We start from the raw sequence: 26,821 nt of genomic DNA, 5'->3' as shown, positions 1-26,821 counted from the left end.
GGGGTCCCCGGAGGCTGGATGGAGTCCAAGGAGATGAAGCACACTTGAACCCTCCAGGCTTTAAGGAGGGACATGCCCTGCCCTTCTGAGGCTGCCGGGTCTTGATGGTCTACACCCCCACGGGTGTGCACAGGTACACAAATGTTCATGTGCTTACACATGCCTGTCACATACACGTATAGTCACTCAGACACAGCAGCTTCAGGCAGTGCCCGACACATCACACAGTCGGGGCGGAAGAGTGGAGTCTGCGGGCTGCCCCTCGGGGTTTTCTGGAGCTCACAGGAGAGGCAGTGAGCCCTGTCCTTGTCCTAAGACAGTGGTTCTCAAAGTGAGGCCCCTGGGCCAGCAGCATTAGCATCACCTGAGAATGCGTTGGACATGCTTTGCATTCCATCTTGGCCACAGAGCCCTGAGCAGGCCCCAAGGCTTCCCATGGGGCTGCGACTCCTTGTCACGCCTTTTATGCGTCAGCTCCCGTGCTAAGCAGACTTAACATACACTATCTCATTTAAAACTCACCAATGCACTGTGAGATGCACACTGTATCGTTCCTATTTTTTTTTTCAGGTGGGGAAACTGAAGTTCGAAAAGGCTTAGGAGTCCTTGCCTAGAGTCCCCGAGGCTCCCAAGCCTGTGCCCCTAGTCACATTCTAGATGTAGCTGCGGCCCTGCTGAATGTAAACACCCTACTGAGGACTGTGCCCTCCATGCCAGGCCCCACCTCTGCCACCCCCCACTTTCCCTGGGTCTCTCCCTGCCTCAGCAGCCAGTCCTAAATCTTTCCTAAGAGACGAAGCCGGGCCATCCACGCAGGAGGTGGGATGAAGGGTGGAGGCAAAGCCCCAGCTCGTGAGAAGACAGCACCTCTGCCAAGGCCCTTGCCGCCCCGCGCCGCACGGCCCCGCCCAGAGAGCAGCGGGAAGACCGCCCCGCCTGCACCCCAGCGCCTGGAGAGACCGCCTGCTGCACAACTGACCTGCCCGATCCAGACAGCTGCTTTGAACACCTCTGAGCCCTAATGGTCCCTGAACCACATCAGGAGGGACCTGGGTTCGAGTTTATCACCAACTTACTACATGACCTGGGCTGGTCCCCACTTGGAAACTGTTTTTCCATTTCTGCAGTGAAGACACAGGCTGATGATTTATGAGGATGCTTCTTACTCTGAGACCACGTCTTGGATTCTAGATATCCACGTGACATTGGAGAAGGCTGGCCAGGACATGGGAATCTGAAGTGCCTAGGGCTCTGGACCCGGCTCTCTGCTCAGCCTAACTCATCTCTGTTTCAGACTTGGGAGTGACCCCCCGGCTCCCTGGACGCTCCTGGCTCGGCACCCACTCCTTCTGCTCCCTGCACTCAGAGAGGATTTGTGTGCTCCCACAGGGCACCAGGGCCTGGAGGGAGCCAAGGAGCCTTACCCCTTGTCCCCAGACCCAGAGGCAGCCATGGGGGCCTGTGTCGTGACGACCGATATCAATATCTCATCTGGCCTTGACAGCAACGCCACGGGCATCACAGCCTTCTCCATGCCCGGCTGGCAGCTGGCACTGTGGACCGCAGCCTACCTGGCCCTGGTGCTGGTGGCTGTGATGGGTAATGCCACAGTCATCTGGATCATTCTGGCCCATCAGAGGATGCGCACGGTCACCAACTACTTCATCGTCAACCTGGCCCTGGCCGACCTCTGCATGGCTGCCTTCAACGCTGCCTTCAACTTCGTCTATGCCAGCCACAACATCTGGTACTTTGGCCGTGCCTTCTGCTACTTCCAGAACCTCTTCCCCATCACAGCCATGTTCGTCAGTATCTACTCCATGACTGCCATTGCTGCTGACAGGCAAGAAGGGGCAGCGGGGCAGTGGGGCAGCTGGGGGGAGCCGGCTCACTGTGTTGGCTTCAGAGAGGGCTGATAACACACCCCAGTCACACAGCAAGTAAGGGTAGAACCCAGGGAATTAACTGCCTCCTAACCTGTTCATGATCCTAAGCTATGCACCTGCAATAGTCTCACAGAGGACTGCGCAACTGAGACGAGAAAGGGTAAGGTTAGACATGAGAAAGAACTTTGCCCTAGATGGCTGTTCAAGGCTATAGGGGAAAAGCAACAGTGTTTCAGGGACCTTCTGGAGTGATCTTCTCTGGAGTTGATTTTTGTTTTCGTTTCTTTCTTTTACAAGGAAATTGCTTATATTGTTTCCTATTCCTAGATAGATTATATGAGGGGGGAAATTAAACACTGCATGCAGTTACCACATAATTACGATGGGGCCAATTACCTCCTGGGTGCTGATCTCTGGGGCTGCAGACTGAGCCTCTGCAGGGGATGGGGGCAGGAGGGTGGAGGAGTGATCAGTCGGCAGATCTTAAAGTCACCTAAGACTTTTTCATTCACCCGATAAGTATTTGAGGCACTGTTTCAGGCACTGGGGAACATACACCAGTGGGAAAAGCATAGTCTCATGGAACTTCCACCTTAAAGGTCAGGTGGGGGGTGGGTAGTATGGACTGTAGAGGGCAGGATGGAAGCCAGAAGTCCAGACAGGCAGGAGGCGGTTGACTAGTAACTCAGGGGAAGGAAGAGGGCGGCTCAGGTCCGGATGGTAATAATGGAGACTCGTCCACTCATTTCTTCATTCATTCTTACTTTCAGTGCCCACTATATACAGATACTGTTCTGCACATTCAGGTAAAAACAGATAAAGATGCCTGCCCTGGTGAAAATTTAAATAGAAACACAAGACTAAATAAATTATATATTGTATTTTGAGGTCATGAGGGCTATGGGAAAATATTAGGAAGGGGATAGGGGATTTGAGGCGCTAGGGTTTGTGTTTCAGGATGGGGCAGATAGTATATCAGATATCGTATCAGGATCAGCTAAAGGGTGGGATTTGAGCATTGTCTTATTGTCCTGGCCATTTCTCAAGATTCAGCTTAATCCCAGGGAGGAAGACTCAGAGGCTCATCTAGGACCAAGGTCATTTCTGCATATGTAGAGCACTTCCTCCACTTCAGAGAGCTGGTGGGCAGCTGCTTTGGGCTTTGTGCAGAAGACCTTTGGGCTCTGTTAAAGTGTCTGAACAGAAGAGAGGCTGTGTTGCTGAGGAACTCAGCAGGGCAGAGCTGCAGGACAATGCCCCAGACGGACTTCTGGTGTGGGCACACTGCCCTCTTGTGGCCTTCCGAGAGCATGTCCACGCTCAGAAGGAGGTGACGTGGTGGACAGAGGTTTAGGGCACTAGTGTGCCACGTGTCTACAAGACAGTCACCAGCCCGGCAGCTCTCTGCAGGTCACCATCTGGGTGCGGGGAATAGGACTGGAGAGTGTGGGCCTGGAGTGGGAAGAGGAGATGCAGGCTGGTCTGATGGGAGTGCACCCCCCACTCACACCGCCCTCTGCTCACAGGTACATGGCCATCGTCCACCCCTTCCAGCCCCGGCTCTCAGCTCCTGGCACCAGAGCGGTCATTGCCGGCATCTGGCTGGTGGCCCTGGCGCTCGCCTTCCCCCAGTGCTTCTACTCCACCGTCACCACGGATGAGGGCGCCACCAAGTGCGTGGTGGCCTGGCCTGAAGACAGCGGTGGCAAGATGCTCCTTTTGTAAGGCCTGGGAGTGGGGGAACATGGTGTGTGTGCATGTGTCTGTGTGTGCATGCATGCACATTCATGGGGTACACATGTGCAGTGTGTGAGTGCACTGGTATCTGTGAGTGAACTGGGGGTAATGTGAGCACAGTATCAACTAAAAGTGACACTTAGCACTCAGTAAATGTCTGGTCTGGTCTAAGCACTTTACATACATGAACCCATTTAATTCTCATAACAGGATGGGGATGTGTTATTATTATTCCCATTTCTCAGATGAGGAAACCAAAGCACTAAAAAAACTAAGGGCCTGGACCACACAGCTGCTAAGTGGTAAATCAAGGATTTAAATCCAGGCAGCCCTGCTTCAGAGCCCAGTCTCAACACTCTTGCTTAAATAAGGGGCGTATCAGGGTGGCAGAAACAAAGGGCAGATGGTGGAGTCTGGGATGTTTTCAGGAGGAGCCTGGAGACAGCCTTGAGTTGAGGCAGGCTAGGGGGACCATGGGCTAGGGGATGGGGCAGAAAGCAGAAGTCAGACACGGTGCCACCGCTGTGTGACCCTGGGTAAGTCCTTTCCTTTTCTGGGCCTCAGTTCGCCTACTTTTCACGTGCCTCTGTCATCCCCACGCACCCTGGAAGTTCAAAATAGAGGATAAAGAATTGGTTGAGGTTCTGGGGACAGTATTTGGGTTGGAATCCTGCTCTGTCCCCTGCTGGCTCAAGGATCCTTTGAGTCACTTAACCTCTCTGAGCCTTTGGCTCTTTCTCTTTCCAAGGAGATTCGCAGGAGCATCGTACTCAGGGGTTGTTGTGAGGCACTTGGTACCAAGCCTGCAGCAGAACCTGCGCCCAGTATGTGGTCGTTTAAACGGGAACAAACGAAAACAAACCTGCCAGACTTAGTCCAAGAAAAGCCTGGCTGCCGCAAGCACAAGGCTGCGCAGGCTCTGAGCCCAGAGCCGCCGAATCACGGCGACAATTCAGGCCCCGCCCCGCCCCCCGTGACAGCCCTCTCCCCACGCCGGCCCCCACCGCTCCCCAGTCCCGAGCACCGGCCAGAAGGCGCCATTCCTCTGAGAAGCCTGTTCCTGGGGACTGTTGTGTTTCGAGGGCAGGCCCTGCCATGGGTCTTTGACTTCACCCTGTACCCCACGTTCTCGGGACTCAATGCTCCCTGGGCGGTGTCCATGTAGGGACGCGCCCCTCTTCCTGGTTCAGGGAAGGGATGGGAGCAGGACATTTCGAGACTGGCCACTGGGCGGCGATGTTTCTCCACCTCAACATGGAGCTTTTCTCCTGGACGCACGGAGTGGTGAGAATTCAGGGTACCACCCACCAGTTTTCTGGGGTTGGTGATTTCTGACCCTGATTCAGACAACGGCAGAAAGCAAGAGGGCAGAGGTGGGCTAGGAGGGTATACTTTGGTGATACTTCGAATTCTGAGAAGATTTGGACGAAAGTTTGGTTTCTTGTGTGTGAGAATTTCTTATTCATTCTTGGGTTAGGGAGCTTCTGAGATTTAGATTGGGGGCTCCATCCTTACAGGCTCACATTCTGTGTGTATGAATCTGATAAAATGACAGATGCCCTCTCCAGGAAAATGCGCATACACTTGCAAAATCAAAATGCAAAAAAAGGCAGTCTCAGCTGTGAGAGAAGCCATTCCTGATTCTGGCAGGCCCTAGAAGGTGGTCCCCAAAGCTCCTTGGCACTCCCTTCTGGTGGGAACTTAGCCCAGAGTGAATCCCTATCCTGCACCGACCCCAAAAAAAGAATGAGACAATAAAGGGGGATCACTCATACTTGGGAAGCATGGTGGAGATTATCTCCATGTTTTACAAACGGGGAAACTGAGACTGAAGGAGAGATCTGATTGCCCAAGGTCATGCTTTAAACTAGAGGTTGGACAAGAACCCAGGTCTTCTGACTCCACAGGGCTGATTCTCAGTGAAAGGGAAATCATTTAGGTGTTAAGTCTGTAGAGCTGTTTCACATGACACAGACTTCCTGTGCCTCTCTGAGCCTCGGTTCCTGGATCTGGACACTGAGGCAGATGGCTCAGCTGATCCTCAAGGCCTATCTGTGACCTCACAATCAAAGGTGACAGGGGCCTGGCATTCACTGCTCCTCCTCTCCTTACCTGCTCCACAGTAGGATAGATGGGGATCAGGGTGTCTAGGAGGCCCCAGACATTTTGTTATTAGAAAGTCAAATTCTAAACTCAGGTTTTAGGGGAGATATTTAGGGAAGAACCCACCTGCTCTCCTCCCTCCAGGTGGCAGCACCTCTTGAAAGGGGCCCAGAAAGGCTGGCACATGTGGAGGAGAGAGGTGGCTTGGGAACACCTCAGTTTTCCTAGAAGAAGGTCACATGACAGAGCCAGGGGTCTGGGGTCCATTCACCAAATGCTCCTGCCGGGGTCTTGTCAGAGCATGACTGCAGCATCACTCAGAAACCAGAAGGGGCAGCATGCATGTCCTTTACCCCAAAGGAAATAAAAGGACCTCAACACAGCCCCGGGTGTCCTCCATGGGGACTGGATGAGCACCATCAGTGGTGTTCCAGGCCACTTGCTCACAGCAGAAAGTGTGTCTGCTGATGTGAGCCACGTTCCCAACAATGCTCACGGACAGGAAGAAGTGATCCGATAGCTTGAACAGTGTGGCCCGTCTTCACTCCCCATTTCCTGGTAGGGATGCTGGTGCAGGATAGAAACATCTACTCCAGGAAATCTATCTAGACAGACAGATGCAGATATAGACGATATACATAATCTATCTAATACATGTGTATATACACACATACAATGCATGATTCTGGAAGAAAATATTCCAAATCGTTAATAGCGGTGGGGGTGGGATATGTAATTTTACTTCCTCCTTTGTGCTTAATGGGGCTTCCCTGATAGCTCAGCTGGTGAAGAATCTGCCTGCAATGCAGGAGACTCCGGTTCGATTCCTGGGTTGGGAAGATCCCCTGGAGAAGGGAAATACTCCAGTATTCTAGGCTAGAGAATTCCATGGACTATACAGTCCATGGGGTCGCAAAGAGTCGGACACGACTGAGCCACTTTCACTTGTGCTTAATGTCATAAGTTTTTAACAAATGTATTGGTTAACTTTTTCATTCCTCTTTATTTCCTCATTTGATAACTTGTCTGCCACTTGGAAGGACTCAGAGCTTACACTGGTGTCCCCTTTGCGGAAGGGGAAGCCCTCACTGGGCACATATGCTAGTCGGTTTGCCTTAAATAAAAAAAAAAAAAAAAAAAATTAAACCAAGGTCTTGGGAGGTGGCCCCGGGGTAGCCTGCCAGGAAAACTCAGGGGCACCGCAAAGTCCTGGGAACTGAGCTCTGGCGGTCGCCAGGTGCCCAGGCCCTTGACTCTCCCTCCAGGTACCACCTCGTAGTGATCGCCCTCATTTACTTCCTGCCTCTCGTGGTGATGTTCGTCGCCTACAGCGTCATCGGGCTCACGCTTTGGAGACGCTCTGTCCCGGGGCACCAAGCTCATGGTGCCAACTTGCGCCACCTGCAGGCCAAGAAGAAGGTGAACTCCGGGGGCGGGGGACGGGGTCAGGGAGGGGTCGGAAGTCTGGCCCCGCTTCGGCATCGGCCGTTCCAGGCCCACCCCCGAAAGGGCGCCGCGGAGGATGGACTCCGCGTGTACCTTGCGTTTGTCCCAAGTCTCTGGCCAGAGCCTTCCTTCCTGCTTCCCCAGGCCGGTCGACTTGCCTTTGGTCTTTCTGTCGTGACAGGCACAGATTGCAGCGAGTGGGGGTCTTGCGGACCCATAGCTGGCAGGGTCTCTCCTAAGGATGGGGTTAGGAGCGAGAGCTCATCCACTCTCCAGGGAGGGGAGCTGCTTTGCTCAAAGAAGGATCCAGGACGCCTTTTTGAGAAGGTGGCCTTGAACTGGGCTTTGAGGAGTGAGGACTAAGAAGGAAAGACAGCAGTGTGAGCCTAGAGACCAGCCTGAGCAAAAGCCCTCAGGTAGAGGGCCCAGGAGTGCCTGGGTAGCAGGTGTTCTGGGGGTCTGAGGCTGTGGACGCAGAGGGGACCTGATTATTGAGGGCTTCTCAGGCTGGCATGAGGGGTGCCCCACCCCCATCCTCAGGAAGACTGGGGCTTGGGGCGTCCGGGCTGAGGAGTGACCCAAGTGTCTCCTGGACCAGTTCGTGAAGACCATGGTGCTGGTGGTGGTGACGTTTGCTATCTGCTGGCTGCCCTACCACCTCTACTTCATCCTGGGCACCTTCCAGGAGGACATCTACTGCCACAAGTTCATCCAGCAGGTCTACCTGGCGCTCTTCTGGCTGGCCATGAGCTCCACCATGTACAATCCCATCATCTACTGCTGCCTCAACCACAGGTGAGCCCTCACCCCAGCCCCTCTCCTCAGCCTGGCTCCGTCTGGACCCCCCTGCACAGCTTCACCCACCCCCATGGGATTGCCATCCTCACAGGGATCCCCCAGCATAATCCTCCCTCTTGTCTGGGCCTCACTCGAGCCCCACCCCCTCCCCAAAGCTTTGCCCAATGCCCAGGCCACAGCTTTCACGTCCGCCTGCTCCTGCTCTTTCTTCTGGGGGCTGCACCTGGGACAAGGAGAAGAGAGAAGCGGGGAGAGAGAGATGGAGGGAGGGGCAGAGAGGCAAAAGGACAGTCAGAGAGGGAGGAAGGAAGGAGCCAGGTAAAGGAGGGAGGGACTTCGCTACTTCCCTAGTGGTCCAGTGGTTAAGACTTTGCCTACCAATGCAGGGGGTGTGGGTTTGATCCCTGGCTGGGGAGCTAAGATCACACGTGCCTATCAGCCAAAAAAACCAAAACGTAAAAAAACAATATTGTAAGAAATTCAATAAAGACAGAAAAAAAAAAAAAAAAAACCAAGGAGGGAGGTACTGATGTTTTTAAGAGCTTTCTACATTGAGGACGCACTGAGGACTATCAGTGGGCGAGAACAGTGCCAGCCGCAGCAGAATGAAGCACTCAACCTGAGGCCTGGGGCCAAGGCTGGAGGGGAAACGGGTTGCTCCCTGGAAGATCACAGGAGGGGCTTTCAGGGGCGCTAGGAAATGACCTTGGCAGAGACTGCCAGGGAAGAAGGAGCCCAATTCTCACTCCCCGCCACTCTCGTACCTCTAGAGAAGTGGAGTCTCACTGAGGGACTGGCATTTGCTCTGGAGCACATGCACAGGCGGGAGATGCTGGGCCAAGCAGGAGCCTAGAACGGTGGGGCCAGGGAAGAGTCGGTGAGAGGTGAACACTGAGTCCTGGCCTTAACAGGGCAGTGATGTGAGTGACATTGACCCTGGGCCTTTTTTATTACCTCTCTGCACAGATATCCAGGTCATTCATAAGGCCAGTAGAGCCTTTGTTGCTCAGACATCCTACCCACCTGGGGCAGGCCAGAAGGAAGTGAGAGACTGACTTTTATCTTTTGAATGTTTAATAGGCATCAGAACCCCCCATTGTCTCCTGACAGGCAAGTATACCCCATGGACTGTAGCCCACCAGGCTCCTCTGTCCATGGAATTCTCCAGGCAAGAATACTGGAGTGGGTTGCCATTCCCTTCTCCAGGGAGAAACCTGCCTCTCCTGCATTGCAGGCAGATTCTTCACCATCTGAGCCACCAGGGCTACCCGTGTAATCAGATGGGGGTGTTATCCCCATTTTACAGGTAAAGAAACTGAGTCTCAGAAAGGAAGACTCTCCTAAACTCGTACACCAAGAATTCCATGTGTTTCCAAGGTCTGTAATCTCATCCCTACATCACACATTTTTCTCTAATGCAGTTGTAGAAGTGAGAACTTAGAGACAGGGACTGTCACATCAAGGAGGGCCCCCAGCCTTCTGTGTCTATGCACGGGTACCCAATGACACCGTCTGTGGGAGTCTGAACACGCCACGGCTCTATGAGTTGCTGAAACAACCTCTAATCGTTCAGTATTTGAAGACACCAGCCCTGCAGTAGGACTGTTCCTCCTGGTGCAATCTCCTCTTCTCCAGAAAATAATCTCCAGTGGCTGTGCGTGCCCAGGACTTTTCCAGGCCCTTTGGGATACCCTGGTGAACAAAAACAGTGATCCCTTTCCTCAGGGAGCTGACCTTCTAGGGGGAGCAGGTGGAAATAGACAATAAGAAAACCTAATGAGTCAATAAGTCACAGTGTGTATTAGGTGATAAATCCTATAGCAAAAAAAGAAAAACGAGAACTGGGTAAGGGAGGACAGGAAGTAATGGGGGAAGTAATGGGCATAAAGGTTGCAATTTTACAGGATGGTCAGGGTAGGCCTTACTGAGGGGCCTTTTGAGCAGACTTGAGGCCTGAGTGGGCCCTGGTAGCTATCTGGATAAGAGTTCCAGGCAGAGGGAACATGGCAAGGGGGAGAAGCAGGGAGAAGATTAGGCAGTTGCAGTAATCCCACCAGGCAAGAGATGGTGGGTTTAGATGCATGAGAAGTGGTCAGTCTGGAGATTGCTAAGGTAGAGTCAACAGAATTTGATGGAGAGGAAGTCAAGGATGACTCCAGGTTCTTGGTGGTCAGTTATCAGGAGCTGAGATGAGGATGACTGTCAGGGGCATGGGGGGAAGAGGATAGGGAGCTCAGGTTGGGACATGCTGAGTGCAGGTATAATGGACAATGGCCATGAAGCTCCCATAATAAAGGCATTTATTGGGCTGCACCATGGAATCTCTAGAGCTACAGGGGGGAGAACCAACGTCAGGTCCACGCTTCTGAAACACAGGACCTTGCATCTCCTGGGAACAGACCACTCAGTTGTTTGCCTCTGTCTGCACCACACAGGGCCTCATCTATTTCTGTTCCTGACAGGACAGTGTCTACCTTCTGCCAGCTCCATCTCACTTCTCCCACTCACTTTCTCCTTCCTCTGATCTCTCATTTACATGGGGACCCTCATGCTGCCATGGGGAAAGCTCACTTATTTTTTAAGCAAATGTCCCCAAACTTAGTAGTTCAATGTGCATATTTCCTTTCAAAGCAGTCCCCTTGGAGAGCATCCTCATTCCAGCCAACATTGCCAAAGCCCCAATTTCTTAAGATTCCTCTTTGCATACTCCTTTAGAAGCCAATTAACAAATCAAACAAGAAAATCTGTTGTGTTATAATTGTACTTGGTTTGTTTTTGTTTGTTTGTAATAACAAATGGTCTTGTCCAGCTTAATCACCCACTTCAAACTTGGACTTGGCTCCAGATTACTTCTGGCTGCTTCCAAAACCCCAGTCCTCTAAAGAACGTGTCTCTGAGCTTTTTTCTTTAATTTTTTATTTATTATTCTTTATTTATTTTGGCTGCCCTGGGTCTTTTTTGCTGCACACCAGCTTTTCTCTAGATGCGGTGAACAGGGACTGCTATCTAGTTGCGGTGCGCAGGTGTCTCATTTCAGTGGGTTCTCTTGTTGTGGAGCACAGGCTCTAGGGCGCTTGGGATTCAGTAGTTGTGGTCATGGGCTTAGCTGCACAGGCATGTGGGGTCTTAGTTCCCAGACCAGGGATCGAATCCTTGTCCCCTGCATCGGCAGGAGGCTTCTTAACCACTGGACCACCAGGGAAGTCCTCCAGAGACCCTGAACTCTTAGGAGTGAACTTCCGAAGCAACTTTCCTCCGAAGGGGAGATCGGCTCCTGGAGGTGGGGCAGCCACAGGGCAGTTTCCATACTGTTTCCCTCACTCCATTTCTCAAGATGACCCTCCACCCCTCAGGTTTCGCTCTGGATTCCGGCTTGCTTTCCGTTGCTGTCCATGGGTCACGCCAACCGAGGAGGACAAGATGGAGCTGACCCACACTCCATCCCTCTCCACGAGGGTCAACAGGTGTCACACTAAAGAGATTTTTTTCATGTCTGGGGATGTGGCCCCCTATGAGGCTGTCAACGGGCAGGCTGAAAGCCCCCAGGCTGGAGTGTCTACTGAACCGTAAAGCCTAGTGCCTGGCTGCAGGGGGAAGCTCGGCAACTTTGAGAAGTAGACAGTCGAAAGGACCACATCTGAAAGTTTGGCCCATGATTCATCCTTGAGTATATCAATGGAGAGACGAGATGGGGCCAGGAACTCTGCAGTGGGTACTACCTTTCCCAGCTAGCCCTTCAAACAGTGCTTCAGGGGATCCAATAATTCAAAGAAGACAGGGTGAGCTAACACTTGTCTAATCCAGGAGTTGCAAGGTCAAATGCCTTCCTGGGGCATACAACAAAATGAGTAAATTGAACCCAGTATAAAAGAAAAGTTGTAGATATATTGATAAAAGATAACTGACTTCCAGTGGTGGGGCAATAGGGAATGGCGGGGACTGTGGCAAACTGGAGGGCATAGGAATCCAAAGGGGACAGTAGCTGATCAGTTCTGGGCAAATGCTGCCATGTGACTGATCCTCTACATCTTTCAAGAAAAGCCCGAAATCCAAATTTGTGAAACTTCCAGAATTGTTAAATTTGGCTCACATTTTTATAAATGTTGTGTGAACCAAACAAAACACACCCGTGGACAGTACTCAACCATGGCAGTGATTTATTATCAGGATAAAGACACAAGGAAAGAAGCTTCTGAATTTTGCAAAGCCCCTAACCTGTGAGCCAATTCAGGGCTTCTCTGCTTTAGCATCTAAGAACCCAGATCCACCCCAGGGGAGGTGGTGGTTAAGGGGTCAAAAGGAGGCTCAGCTGGGTGGTCTCAAGACAAAGACCTTCACATTGCCTTCTTCTTTCAGTTGCAAAACTACTTTGCAGGGAGGCTGTGAGGATGATGGGAGGGATGCCCATAAATCATCAAGTCCAATACATGTTAAGTGCTTCATAAACAGCGTGTGTGCTCAGTCACTATGTCACGTCCAACTCTTTGCGACCCCATGGACTGTAGCCCACCAGGCTCCTGTCTGTGGGATTCTCCAGGCAAGAATACTGGAGTGGGTTGCCGTGTCTTCCTCCAGGGGATCTTCCCGACCCAGGGACCAAACCTGTGTCTCCTGCATTGACAGGCAGATTCTTTACCACTGAGTCACCTGGGAAGCCCTCATAAACAGCAGCCGTGACTTTCATTACTACCATGGCAGCCGTCTGACATGAATGCCTCTGCAAGTCAGCAACACAGCCATCGCCCTTACTTCTGCTCGAGAGGCTGGCAGGTAGAGAACACCAACTGTCCTATCCCCTAGAAAGCTCCAGGCCCAGCCGGGTCCACACCTCACCCCGCCTGCTGACTCACCTTCCGTGCCTCGGGCCCTTCCAGAAGAACCACGTAATGCTGTAAACGCACACCTAGAGTTTGATGTTACCTGTGTTCGCCACAAAATCACTGTGCCGTAGGCGCTGGCAGTGCCAATAAAGGGACCCTGGTCTCACCAACCAAGTGAACATGCAGTCAGTCCTGGGGTGACCATGGTCATGCAGAGGGGTGACCATGGCCGGGGAGGCTCACACGGCAGTGCAGTCACAGGTACCAGAATGTGGACGGATGTGGGGTCCACTGACAGCTTGGGGGAGGAATCCAAAATGGCAGCCACAGAGTGGAACAGCACCCTCGAGGCTGAGGTGGGGCAGGGATGGAAGGGTTGGACAAGGGCCAGTTTCCCATAGAAGGGGTTAGTTTTCGATGGCTGGGGGGGCGGGGGGCGGCGGGGGGAGAGCACCACAACCCTGCTACCCAGGGCTGCTGCAAGGCTTCACCTACTCAGGGCAGGGGGTCTCTTCATCTGTTGGCCTGGAGTTGGCGGACAGGATGATGAAGGCAGGACTTGCTCAGGAACAGCGGGAGCAGTGGGGGCCAGTGTTGCCCCGTCCTCTCGGGAAACCCAAACAGCCCCTGCAAGCCAAGCTTCTACTTTGTTCCAGCTACGGGTGAGGAAGGCAGGCTGTTGGAAGACAGAGGCCTTTACCTTCTGAAAGGGGTCAAGGCGGGGGTGCAGGAATCCCTCCCCAAGGCAGGCCCCTGGGGCTGCAACAGGGAGCCTGGAGGGCAGGTGCTAGAAGACATGGGGAGAGCACACAAGTCCTTGAGCCAAGAGAAGGCTGTGGGCTAAAGAACACAGCCTTCCTTTCAAACTTCCGGCCCAGAAGGCCACAAAACCCCCCAGGGTTTGGTTTTTGCCACATCCCCCAACATCCTCCCTGCTCCCCAGTCATTAAGCGTCACTTGGGTCTTTGAATTGGTACAAAGTTTACTAGGTCATACAACATGGCTCACAAAAGCGATGGGTAATTCCAATGAGCGTACTGTTTCTTGATTGGTTCCTTTTACCCGAATGGAGACAAGACACTTTCCCGCAGGACTGCCCACCTCCCCTCCCCAAGACAGACAGAAAGCAAGACTGTCACAACGTGGCTGTGACCAGTTCCACGGACACACAATTCGGTGGCACTGCCATGCCCAGATGGGACACCAGACAGCAGTGGGTGCGGGGCCGGGAGGAAGCGGCAGCCGCTGCACCCAGGGGAGGAGAAGTCCCGGCAGTGTCTGCTGGTGATAATACATTGCACATGGGGGATGGGTCCCCAGGGACGGGCAGCGGAGGCCCTTAAGGCCTGTCAGATGGTGTGACTTTTCATCTTGGGCCAATAAATAACTGTTGGACAAATGCATAAATTAGAAACGGACGCCACTAAACTTCACACGTGGGGAACATACGACGGGTTGAAATCAAATCATGCAGAGTGGCAGGGCAGGTGAGGAGAGACCTGGAGGGCAGGGAGATTATCAACAGCACACACTCTATTTTGTACCCTACGTTACGCGCCGTTAGTGGGCTTCTGGTTTCCTCCCTGCGGTGGTGCAGGCGGGCTCTGGCGCCGGCGTCTCCCAGCACAGCTCGCTGGGCAAAATAAGGGGTCGCTGCTTGAAGAGAGAAGTGCTGGAAGGGCAGCAGGCTGGGGGTCAGGACTCTTAGCTGCTCATTTCTTGCCGGAGCCGAACGCCCACCGCTGTGATGAGGGCAGCTCCCTTGCCGCTGCCGTCTTCAGATAAGAGGAAGGACACATTACACTTTGGTGACAGTTCCTTCACGGTTTGGTGCATGATTCTGGAGAAGCTGAAAAGGACAAAAAATAGAGATGGGTTGGTAGAGGAATAGGAGAGATGCCGGACCCACCTGAAGATGCTGAAGCAGCCAAAGGGAAGGAGGGAAGCGAGAAGGGAAGGAGGGAAGTGAGAGGGGTGGGGCTGCTCTGAAGCAGCGGAGACTTATTGAGAATGGCTAGGAGGAAAGCGGGTTTACGGCCAATCTGATTACAATTTGCAGCAGGGAGACAAGGAGAATCCAAAACGAGCTCCTCTGGACAGCTTCTGGGGGCAATGGCATGAGTAACACACCCAGACAGCTCCCATCCTCAGAGCCTGAGGATCCTAGAGGACCGAAATCCAAGAAGGGGGTGCAGAGACCTGGGCGTGGACCACTGAGGCGGGCCAGGCCGGGTCAGCTGTTCAGCTCAGCAGGCTTCATGGAAACAAACATCACCCATCCCTAGCTTGTAGCCCTCTGAGACCCTAGCCCATCAGCACCTGAAGCGGACGGGAGCCTTCCTTTCTGCCCCCAAGTGAAGCATAATCTCTAAATGAGAGGCGACTCTGGGTTCTTGCATTTTGTGCTGCAAATGAGATATGGCCAGGTGAGAAAGCTCAGGGCAGCGGGGCTCCTAGAGGTAATACTGCTTGCCCTCTGCTGAGTATCTGCTAGGTGTCCCACACTTTATATACCTAATGTCCAGTCTGCCAGTGGTTATTATCCCGCAAAGAAGAGGAGACTAGACAGAGATGAATCAGCTGAGCACAGCTTATAAAGGGTGCTGTCAGGATTAAACCCAAGCCTGTCCATGTTGGGCTCCAAAGACTAGCTCTAAATAAACACAGTGACAACAAGGACAGTGACGAAGGTGAAGAAACAGGTGGGGATGGAGCCGGACAGCCTGTTCCATCCCAAGCCACGGCCGTGAGGTAGGCAGGCACGGCCGTGAGGTAGGCAGGCAATGTCCATGCTGAGTTGGGTAGGCCTGCTTTCAAGTAGAGTAACATTATAGCTGGTTTACTTGGGAACAGTCCCAGTGTAATTGTTAGTAGCCCTCTTTCGACTGGCCAAAGTACCTCTGTTTCGACAATAATAAGGTCACTCCATTCATAAGAGCCCAGCTTTGAGACATGCGGCGGGTCAAAGAGCAGAAGGGCCCACCCCTTCTCCTCCAGCATGGGATGTGGGACTCCAGGCCAAAAGGAGGTTGATCCCACCCGCCTCCATGGTCCAAAAGCCCAGGGCCACGATTGCTTCTGCCTTCCAAGACTCTTGACAGAATCTGATGTAGCAGGTTAACAAGACAGTGGGTCCTCTCCCTTTCCTTCACTCCCTCTCCCCACTTCTAAAAAATTGCTTCTCCACCAGGCTGATGGGTAAGCCCGCGCCCACCCTTACCTGCTTTCCTGCTCCCCGCCCAGGATACAAGGGGCCGGGGAGGAGCAGCAAGCAGGAAATGTCAGGACCACAGGGTGAGCTGGCCAAGTTAAGCCACTTCTCTCTGCTGTCCCTTCCTCGTCCCAAACAAGCCCCGCCCTGACCGCACAGCCTGCAGGCCGGCTGTGTTCCTGGTGAGGAATTTTACTGGGCGGTGGGAAGTCACATCCTGGTGTCCCAGAACCAAAAGGGGCCTCGCCCACGCGCCCACCCCAGTGGAAGCGCACTCACTGCGGATGAAGCTTGTAGAGCGTCCCGTCCACGCCCACAGTCACGTTGAGGCGGTCCAACCCCCTGTTTTCGCGGATCTTATCCACCACGGCGGCCATGCCTGCGCCACACAGCTGCGCCGCCCTCTTGGACACCACCCCGCACACGGTCTTCACGAGGATACTGTCATCGCACGTGCTATTCAGGCCCAGCTGCTGGAGGATGGCCCGGACCTGCAGCAGCGCTAATCGGTCGCTGTGGGGGACGAAAGCCAGGAGGCCAGATGAAAGGGAACCCGCCGGAGAGCAGCAGGGGCCAGCCCCAAATCACTGAGCTTATCCACGAAAAGGGTCAGGGGGTTTTCTCTTCCCTTCAAAATTATATTTTTTTAAATGACCCTCAAAGTATTACAAGTTGTTGAAAAACTGGCAACTCTAGAAAAGTTAAAATTGGAAAATTAAAACTATCTACAACCCCAACACTGGGGAGAACACTATTAAGGTTTAAATGTATTTCCTTCCAATCTATTTTTCTTGAATATCATTAAACTGCGTTTGTTCTGATATGTAAATAGGCTTGTCATTTATTTATGTTTAAATTTTTATTTTATACTAGAGTATAGTTGATTAATGGGCTTCCTTTGTGGCTCAGCTGGTAAAGAATCCACCCGCAATGCAGGAAACCTGGGTTCAATCCCTGGATTGGGAAGATCCTCTGGAGAAGGGAAAGGCTACCCACTCCAGCATTCTGGCCTGGAGAATTCCATGGACTGGATAGTCCATGGGGTCACAAAGGGTCAGACATGACTGAGCGGCTTTCACTTTCACATAGTTGATTAATAATGTTGTGGGCTTGCCCTTTATATATGGTTTTCTTTCTTGCTTTTTTCTTCGTGTATCTGAGGGAGTTCCTACCTCCTTATCCAAGACCAGGATTGAAAAAGGCTGCCATAATATTCCATTCTGGAAATGACCATAATTTATTTAGAGAAATTTAACGAAATTTTTTGCTACTATAAAGTAACACTCTGGTGACATTCCTCTTTATAAGTCTTTGTGTGCAACTCAGATTTTCCCTTTAGGATACATTTCTGGGTCAAAGGGCTTTTGACCCAGAAGGCAAGTGCCTTTCTGAAAGTTGACGCTTGGTCTCCTGGGATATTTGTCTCCTCATGAGATTGAAAGAGCTGACAGTGAAACAAGGATGATGACAACAACAGTGACAAGAGCAGTGAGCCTTTTTTGAGGACTCGCTATGTGACAGGTGTTTACATATATCACTTCATTCCTCTTCCTAACAGCCAACTGATCCACATTTGATTGTTCCCATTTTAAAGATGTGGCAATTGAGGCTGGAAGAGATTGAGTGACTCACCCAGAGTTCACAGCCAGTGACATAAAGCAGGTCTCAGGACCAAACTACCAAAGCTCTCACCCACCATGCCACGCTCTGTATCTTGTCATATAGAATGCAAATGTTTTCTTTGGTTTGCTGTTTTGTCTTTTAAGCTTGTTTGATATTGTTTTTAACTTACAGAAACCATGCAGCTAAAATTTGCAATTTTCTCTTTATTATTTCTCCCTTTGATATGACACTTGAAAAGACCTTCCCCAGCACTTCACACCCATCAGGATGGCTATTATTAAAAGAAAAATAAAAACAAATAGTGTTGGCGAGGATATAAAGTTGGAGCCCTTGTAAATACTGTTGGTGGGATGTAAAATGGTACAGCCACTGCGGAAGAGTATAGCAGTTCCTTCAAATAAATAAATAAAATAATTATGTGATCCAACAATTCCACTTCTGAGTATACACCCAAAAGAATCGCAAGCTGGGACATGATCGTGTATTTGCACACTCATGTTCATAGCAGCATTATGCACAACAGCCAAAAAGTGTAAGCAACCCAAGTGTCCATGAATGGATGAATGGATAAGCAAAATGTGGTGTATACAATACAAGGAATTATTCATATTCAGCCTTAAAAAAGGAAATTCTGACACATGCTACAACATGGATGAACCTTAAAGATACTGTGCTAAGTGCAGTAAGCCAGACGTGAAAGGACAGATGCTGTATGATTCCACTTACATGAAGTCACTAGAGAGGTCAAAGTCATACACAGAAGGTAGAACAGTGGTTGCCAGGGGCTGGGGGAGGGGGATATGGAGAGTTAGTATTTAATGGGTACGGAATTTCAGTTTGGGAAGATGAAAAAGTTCTGGAGATGGATGGTGCTGATGGTCGAACAACAAAGTGAATGTATTTAATGCCACTGAACTGTCCACCTCCAAAATGGTCACAATGATAAAGTTAACGTTATGTGTATCTACCACAATAAAAAGGGCTTCCCTTGTGTCTCAGCTGGTAGAGAATCTGCCTGCAATGCAGGAGACCTGGGTTTGATCCCTGGGTTGGGAAGATCCCCTGGAGAAGGGAACAGCTACCCACTCCAGTATTCTGGCCTGGAGAAGGCCATGGACGGATAGAAGTCGTAAAGAAGTCCATGGGGTCACTAAGAGTCAGACTCGACTGAGCGACTTTCACTTCACCATGATAAAAAAGTATTAACAAGAAATATTCACTGATATTTTCTTCTCCTTATCTGGCTGCTATTTTCCACGCTTGGCTCGTGGGTGAACTGCGAATGAAGAGAGAAGGAAGTGGGAAACTTGGTTCCCTATCAAGGCCCCTCCCTCCCCTGAGGCTGTGAAATGCCACCACTCTGGGTGCTCAAGACCTCCAAGGTCGGGGCCTCGGGGTGGCTGTCTACAGCAGTGAGCACTTTACTGCATGGGTTCTGGTGGGCAGTGGGTTTCACCTGCAGGTTACAGACCCAGGCTTGGGGGACAATGAGGAGCAAGCCCTGGCCCAGTGCCGCTATCATAACCATCCTAAAATGTAGGAGGCTTCTGCACAAGCGCTTTTGCTGAGCACTTTCCTACTTTCTCCCACAGTACACTGTGCAAGATGGAGATGGTAGAGATGAAACATTCACTCCATGTGAGAAAAACAGGAGGAAGACAGAAGCAGCTCGCTGGGACATTGTGGGTGGTGAGCCCTGCATCCCCAGCTGCCTTTCAGAGGAGAAGAGGGTGAGGTCAGACCAGTGGCGCTTGGCTCTTTTGGACTCGATGCTCCTTCAACTCAAATATCTGTGATGCACCTTTCCTATCCTGAAATGTAACCTACTTACACACAGGATGATTTCAAACAAATCAATATAATGCCCTAACATACAGAATTAATAAAAGGGAATGATTTACAGTAAAATTATGGAACTTCAACATGCAACTGCTCAGGGTATACTACTCCAGAGAATAAGAAAACCCTCACAAATGGCCAAAATGTCCCCTAGATTGCCCACCAACCCCATCACAGCCCCAGGGCCAGGTCCACCTGTGACTTGAAGGCCCTGCCCACTCACCTCTCGATCTGAGAGAGATACTTGGTCTGAAAGAGGCCCCGGGTTTTCAGCGGCTCAGAGATCTGCCCCCGGAAGAGGAAGCCCCTCTTGGCGAAGTCGATCAAGATGTTGCGGACAATCTCACCCAAGTACATACCGCTGATCATCTTCTCATATCTGGAACGAGAGGAGGGAAGCTGGAGGATTTCTAGGAGGCCTCTGGACTCGCAGTAACCACGGGCACCTTCCTGTGCCTCACGGGCATCACCACCCCACGCACCCAGCCCTGTGCTCCCTGGCAGAGGCAAAGTGCAAGACCGGGAAGTGCTGAGGAATCCCCAACCCTCCCAGGATCAGACACGATACCTACCACCAGCCCTGTTTCATGCCTGGATCATCCTCTTCCTCACCCGACTCCCTGCCTTTGCCTGGTGAAATCCCACTCAAGCTCCTAGCTCTCAGTTCAACCATCACTGCTCCAAGGGGTCTGCCCTCCCCACGGTTCACCTGCCTGTCTCAGCTTCCAGGCACCCTCCCTTCTTTCCAACACACACGGGCCCTCCGCCTCTCGGCATCCCTGAAGTGAAAGCCTCGAGGGGACAGAGCGTGAGTATCTTGCTCAGGTTTGTGTCCCAGGGCCCAGCACAACACAGTGCTGCTCTCAGTCAAGCGCTCAACACCTAACTGGAGAACTAGCAAACAGCTTAAAGGGATAAGACAACACGGGGAATGTTTCCACCCGATTTTTGGAAGGTGTTGCCGCAACCCAGGGTGCTGGTCAAGCACCCACAGAGCGACAGAGCCACCCAGGCTGGGGGCCCCAGGCGGCCACCACACCCCTGGGGGCCACCTCTTCTTGGGGCTTTTAATTCCTGCCCTCTCCATGTCCAAGGGCCTCAAGAAATGACAAGGGGTTTAACTGCTTCCATGCACACACCCCATCTCAGGGTCCCTAAGCTGGGGAGGCTCCCCTGGAATCTGGGTACTCCAGAAGCTCTGGGGTACTCCACAGAAAAAACAACAACAAAAAAAACTAAGAAATAGCACACCTATCATCAATTCTCACCTAGTCTTTCTCAGTCCATCAAGGAGACATCTCCTTGGTGTGGAACATTTTGGTGCTGATATGGCTCTAACCCCTTCCAACCCCTACAGATCTCCCTTTTAACAAAGAGGGTCTTCCTGTAGAGCGTTTGGTGGGCACAGTAGGTAGGACTGAAATAACGCTCTTCTTCACTATATCCATTTGATGGTAATACTGGTTTTTTCCTCCCTCATTAAACTCAAGAATACAAGCTGATTTAAAGAAAAACATGCAGCATAGGTGGTATTTGGAGAAGACATAAATCTTGAGGTTAGCCGATCTGCCACTTAGGTTTGAGAGGTTCTACCCCAGCTCTTCGTTCTGCTCCTGGGGACGTGACTTAGACCACCCCATCTTGGCTGTGGCAGAGGATGGCCTGATCCCTGGGAGCCTGAGACAAGAGATCATTTGTCTCTTTGCTGGGAAGGGGGAACACTGCCATCTTGGGGAGGGTACCTGAAACCCAAGCTGCAAGGCTCCAAATAGCCACTAGGTGTTGCAAGAGGTCTGCTGTGGGAAGGCTAAACGGCAGCAGGCCTAAGCCTCACCCCTGACCTGGAGCCCCCCACTCCCATCCCCACCCCCACTGGCAACATCCTAACTTCCCTTGCCCATTAACAACTGCAAGTCAAGTGTGTTCTGCTTCCACTAAATAAGGGAACAGCCTGCTGACCAAGAGGTTTCTACTAGTCTCTGGGGAGGAAACAGAGCAACAGCAAGACCAGAATATTCCAGAATTAACATGGTCACTGAGAGGATGGTGTGACCACTGCCACCCTGTACCCAGAGGAGGCACCTGGACAGAACATCAACCCGGGCCGTCTCATACCACATGCTGCTGCCACCCCTAAGCTCTCTGTTCTCTTTGGGCCAAAAGAAAAGGTCAGGAGTTAACCTGAGGGACCACAGTCTCCAGGTTCTGTGCAAAGCCCCCTCCCACTAGAAACTTCTTCCACTGTAACAGGCAGGGGACTTCCCTGGCAGTCCAGTGGTCAGGACTCCACGCTTTTACTGCAGGGGGCCCAGGTTCAATCCCTAGTCAGAGAACTAAGATCCCACACGCTACATGACTCGGCCGAAAAAAAAACACAGGCAGAAACACAGCCACGTGCCCTGCCCACCGCCCCCCCCACCCCCCACCACCGTCCTGTCTCCTCTGCCAGATGAAATTACCTTTGCTTCCCAGAGTTTAGAGAAAACTCATCCACCAGTTTGTCATAGATTGTTCTGATATCATCCAGACACCCGTTGTCCCCAAAGGCACCCCACTCCATGTTGATACACATTTGTCCCTGGTTTCCTTCTAGCGTCTCGACGTTTTTCATTTCCTCCATGTAGCAGGCATTGCTGCCAGTCCCTGAAATACATAAAGTGGGGAATGAATGGCCATGTCACCATGCTTAGTGGGGAGGGGGATTGCAACTAGGCCTGCGGCTCCACCAAGGCACACTTCTGAGATGAACATTTACTTTCCCTACGTCTTCCAGGAAAATCTCAAAATATAATGGGAAAGTTAGAATGAAAACTGCCCAGAGCATTTGATTAACTCACTTTATACCAAGGCACCAATACTAAGAGCCTCATATGTTCACCTGTCCAAGCAGGGCTGCTGCTGCTGCTAAGTCGCGTCAGTCGTGTCCGACTCTGTGCGACCAACCCCATAGACGGCACCCCACCAGGCTCCTCTGTCCCTGGGATTCTCCAGGCAAGAATACTGGAATAGGTTGCCATTTCCTTCCCCAATGCATGAAAGTGAAAAGTGAAAGTGAAGTCGTTCAGTCGTGCCCGACTCTTAGTGACCCCATGGACTACCCTACCAGGCTCCTCCGTCCATGGGATTTTCCAGGCAAGAGTACTGGAGTGGGTTGCCATTTCCTTCTCCACCAAGCAGGGCTATGCTTACTTTAATACAAGATGGTGTTAGAGCAAAGGGATGCATCTTAAAAGTGGTGGAGGTTTATGCAGCATTCAGATTGAAAGGGTATTTCTCCATTTCTCTTCCCCCACCCCCCCAACACACTGGCCACAGATACAAACACACACACACTATATATATAAATATAAAATTGGGCTTCCCAGGGGGTAAAGAACCTGCCTGCCAAAGCAGGAGTCAGTCAGGAAGATCCCCTGGAGGAAGGCATGGCAATCCACTCCAATATTCTTCCCCGGAGAATCCCTTGGGCAGAGAAGCCTGGCAGGCAACAGTCCACGGGGTGGCAAAGAGTAGGACACAACTGAAGCGACTTAGCACGCATGCATATATAAAATACTATTAATACATGGAGGGGTTGTCTACTATCTAGCCACATATATCCATATATCTTTTCTTATTAAACTTGGTCATGGACTCTGCCTGGATAAACTCTCCTGTGTGTTCTACAATGAGGCCTGTGGTTAGTTCACCGAAGGACAGCGTCCTGAGCATGTCCAGGGTGTATTTCTAAAGCAATGGTTCCTCACCATTTTGTTATCACAGATCTCTTTGAAATTCTGATGATTCTCCTGAGAAAGGAGCTTCCCTGGCGGTCCAGGGAGGCTAAGATTCTGTGCTCCCAGCGCAGGGGGCTGGGGTTCGATCCCTGGCCCGGGAACTGGTAGTACTAGTGGTAAAGAACCCTCCTGTCAACGCAGGAGACATAAAAGATACGGGTTTGATCTCTGGGTCAGGAAGATCTCCTGGAGGAGGAAATGGCAACCCATCCCAGTATTCTTGCCTGGAGAATCCCATGGACAGAGGAGCCTGGCAAAGAGTCGGACACAACTGAATCAACTTAGCACACACACACTCCTGAGAAAAGGGACATTTCCCCAGGTGTAACCACACACTGTATACACACAGTCTGACAAATGGATTCCAGGGAGTCAGGAGCCTCTGATTTCCATCCCTGATCACCCAGGGCAGGGCTACTCAGAGTGTGGCCCCTTAAAGACTAGGGTTGGAACCCAAACTGTTTGCTGTTCTCATCCAGGAGGATTTAGGTACAGATGCTGGGAGGAAGTGTTCTAAAACTTTCATAAGTTTTAATCGCCAGATATCAAACTTGTGGTTGTTGGCTTTGTCTCAGTGAATGGATGGGAAATTTAAAAACCAACCAACCAACCAAGGAGTCCCTCACATAGATATTTTTCTATATACCGGAATCCCCTGAGGAGTTGTTAAGATGGATTTCCTGATTCAGGAGGTGAAGGGTGAGTCCCAAGACCCTGCATTTCTAATACGCTCTCAGGTGATGGTTATGTTGCTGGTCCATGGACCACAGGTAAGAGTCACAAGGCCCTAGAGCACCATGGACCCACCCTGGGTGGGATGCAGAGGTAGATGGATTTTCAACATCATTAAGGGACACAAAGACACCCCTACCAAGTAGACAAGTGGGCTCAGGTTGTTTTATGCCCTTTAAAGAAACTTAAGGAGAATTTGCAGATGCTTCTGTCTGTGTAACTATAAGCAGATAGGGTAGGCGTCCCCAGAAAAAGACAAACAGGCATGACTTTCTTGACATTAGTGAAGCCATTTTGACCTAATGAGTTTTGTGATCTAAGTTTGGCCACAATTCTTGCTCTTCAACAGGTCTCAGTAATAATGACCTTAAGGGACAAAAGAACAAACTATTATCAGGCAAGAGAAGTAACAATAGCAAAAATAATAAATGTTGTAAAGATTCCTAGTTCTGTTTCATGTTAAAGATTAGCCTGAAGCACTTTCCTGAGCTGTTTTGCAGACTTTAAACCCCCCTCAGGCACTTAACTGCCAGATCGTCATGTATGGATGAGAGAGTTGGATCATAAAGAAAGCTGAGCGCCAAAGAATTAATGCTTTTGAACTGTGCTGTTGGAGAAGACTTTTGAGAGTCCCTGGGACTGCAAGGAGATCAAACCAGTCAATCCTAAAGGAAATCAGTCCTAAGTATTCATTGGAGGGACTGATGCCGAAGCTGAAGCTCCAGTACTTTGGCCACCTTATGCAAAGAACTGACTCAGTAGAAAAGATCCTGATGCTGGGAAAGATTGAAGGCAGGAGGAGAAGGGGACAACAAAGGATGAGATGGCTGGATGGCATCCCCAACTTGATAGACATGAGTTTGAGCAATTTCCGAGAGAGAGATAGTGAAGGACAGGGAAGCCTGGTGTGCTGCAGTCCAAGGGGTCGCAAAGAGTTGGACACGACTGAGCAACTGAACTGACTGAAGGGATGATGATGTTGATCTTTCTGACCCTCAGGACTTAAATCAAATGAAGTCTGGACTCTGTCAACCTTTGCCCCAACTCTATACTGAATTCTCCTCTGCCCAAGCCCAAGGCATTTCATGAATATGCAAATACCCTTAGCTTAAAACTTCCCCAATTTTTCTGTCGTAGGAGACACTGCTTTGGGAAAGATCCCCAATGTTCTCCCACTGATCTTTGGTTTGGTTGTGTCTTTTGGCTTGATGCCCACCAAGAAGCCAACCCAGTTTTGGATTAACATCACTGGATTACTTTTGCTTTCTCAGTTCCCTTTTACTGAGAGGGTAAAATTGAGAGAAGAGGCCCTGAAATGGAAGGGGTACAAAGAAAACCAAAATATGCAAACCATACTTTTTGCTGGGGGAGTTCTGCTCAGAGATCAACTGATAGCAAAAGAGGGACTTTGAAGGCAGCAGAACCCCTTCTACACCTCCCCCACACCCCTGCCCCCACATCGGTGGGTCTGACTCAGGCCGGAAGCAGAGAAAGATCTGAGTCACTCTAGCTTTGCATTTCACACCTAAGGCCATTCATAAGCAGACAGGGGAAGGGACCAGGAAGAGAAAGCAAGCTTTGCAAAAGAAAGAAAGAAACAAAGTGCCCCAAAGTCAGGCCTCAACCAACCTTCCCCTGGAGCTGCTCCAGTCTTTTAAATCTCCACTGAAGCCAAAAGGGGATTAATAAAAGACAAGGTCTTCCTGGCACCAGGAAGGCAGCCTGCTTGGGCCTTCTCCCAATCGCCCAGGTCTATGCAGCAGGGTGCCAACCCTCTCTGCCCAGGGAGGGTCTGTAGGTGTTGACTAAGAAACTGGGCCTTTTCTCAGCATTCCTGAGACTAGGAGCAGGATCAGCTAGACAAATGGTTTTCTTGCAACCTAAACCAAGATGCTTCTGGAATTCTGTGCTCTCAAGGCCCAGACCCCTATTTGGATTATAAAGGAACAACCTGAAAAGCTAACCGATAATCCTTCTACCTATAACCAAGCAGGACCCCATGGGGCCTCCTGGACAGACCCTTACCCCACACTGTCTGCTTTAGCGCCTCTCTGAAGTGCCTAGATAATACGTCTGAAGGATGTTTCCTGAGTTGTTTTAACAGATGCTAAAACCCCTATCAAATGGAAGATACTAGCTACTTGCTGACCTTGGGCACACAGCCCACAGGCCTGCTGGAGCCTAAAGACTGATAATGTTAAGCCCTGTGACACCACCCTGCTGCCTCACCATCAACCAGTCAGAGAATTGTGCACGAGCTGATCACATTCTGGGACTCCCTACCTCACCTGGCCTTCTTTGGGACCCCATGAACTGTAGCCCACCAGGCTCATCTGTCCATGGGATTCTCCAGGCAAGAATCCTGGAGTGGGGTTGCCATGCCCTCCTTCAGAGGATCTTCCCAACCCAGGGATCAAACCCCCTTTAAAATGGCTTTGCTGAAACCAACTGGGAAGTTCAGACTTTTTGAGCACTGACTGTCCTGGATTCCTTGTATGGCGCCTTACAGTAAATACTGTACCTTTATCCTATGCTAATAAACTACCTCTTTTTCTATTAAAAAAAAAAAAAGTGGTTTTTCCTTCACCATATCCCAGTGTCAGTAGATTGGCTTTACTGGGTGGGTGGAGCCGGGTTTTGGCTCAGTAACGTGCCTCCCTCTTCAGCAGCTGGCGGGCCACTGCTGCTAAAGACCAAATGGCATCCAGACTGCCCTCTGGCCCTTCTCTACAGTCAGGGAAAGAGCAGGCTCTGCTTCCTTCCCAGCCGTAAACCTGGCCCTGCAACACCTGCCCAGGTCCCTCCATACAAGCCCTCTGAGTTGCCCTGCTGACCAGGCCGGCTCCAGGC

The 26,821-nt window shown here is 51.1% G+C and overlaps 2 protein-coding genes and 1 long non-coding RNA gene across 5 annotated transcripts in view; 1 reads left to right on the top strand and 2 right to left on the bottom strand.

The window, feature by feature from the left end:
• Positions 1 to 807: 807 nt before the first annotated feature.
• On the top strand, positions 808 to 12,960 carry TACR2 (tachykinin receptor 2). Of its 3 annotated transcripts, none has more exons than XM_043925300.1 (6): positions 808 to 1,843; positions 3,413 to 3,607; positions 6,992 to 7,145; positions 7,771 to 7,967; positions 11,324 to 11,434; positions 12,594 to 12,960. In XM_043925300.1, the coding sequence occupies exons 1-6, from the start codon at positions 1,452 to 1,454 to the stop codon at positions 12,610 to 12,612; spliced, it is 1,068 nt and encodes a 355-aa protein (XP_043781235.1). In that variant the 5' UTR covers positions 808 to 1,451; the 3' UTR covers positions 12,613 to 12,960. The 3 variants fall into 3 exon arrangements, with proteins under 3 accessions (XP_043781235.1, XP_043781234.1, XP_043781233.1); XM_043925299.1 differs by having other exon boundaries at positions 12,546 to 12,960; XM_043925298.1 differs by having other exon boundaries at positions 11,324 to 12,960.
• On the bottom strand, positions 6,438 to 7,515 carry LOC122708786. Its single transcript, XR_006345315.1, has 3 exons — positions 7,266 to 7,515; positions 7,023 to 7,127; positions 6,438 to 6,840 (listed from the first exon to the last, which is right to left on the bottom strand). It is a non-coding gene; the product is annotated as an uncharacterized LOC122708786 (long non-coding RNA).
• A 794-nt stretch (positions 12,961 to 13,754) lies between the features above and the next one.
• Positions 13,755 to 26,821, bottom strand: part of HK1 (hexokinase 1) — a 68,532-nt gene continuing 55,465 nt past the window's right edge. Inside the window, exons 15-18 of the mRNA XM_043925297.1 lie at positions 21,923 to 22,106; positions 19,687 to 19,842; positions 16,281 to 16,514; positions 13,755 to 14,639 (exon numbers count right to left, since the gene is read on the bottom strand). Coding sequence (XP_043781232.1) covers positions 14,495 to 14,639; positions 16,281 to 16,514; positions 19,687 to 19,842; positions 21,923 to 22,106 — 719 coding nt within the window. The 3' untranslated portion in view covers positions 13,755 to 14,494. The remainder of the gene's footprint in view (positions 14,640 to 16,280; positions 16,515 to 19,686; positions 19,843 to 21,922; positions 22,107 to 26,821) is intronic.

Source organism: Cervus elaphus, chromosome 15, assembly GCF_910594005.1.
Source record: "Cervus elaphus chromosome 15, mCerEla1.1, whole genome shotgun sequence".
NCBI lineage: Eukaryota > Metazoa > Chordata > Mammalia > Artiodactyla > Cervidae > Cervus > Cervus elaphus.
The sequence above is the reverse complement of the archived record's forward strand: the minus strand, read 5'-3'. Positions and strand labels throughout refer to the sequence as shown.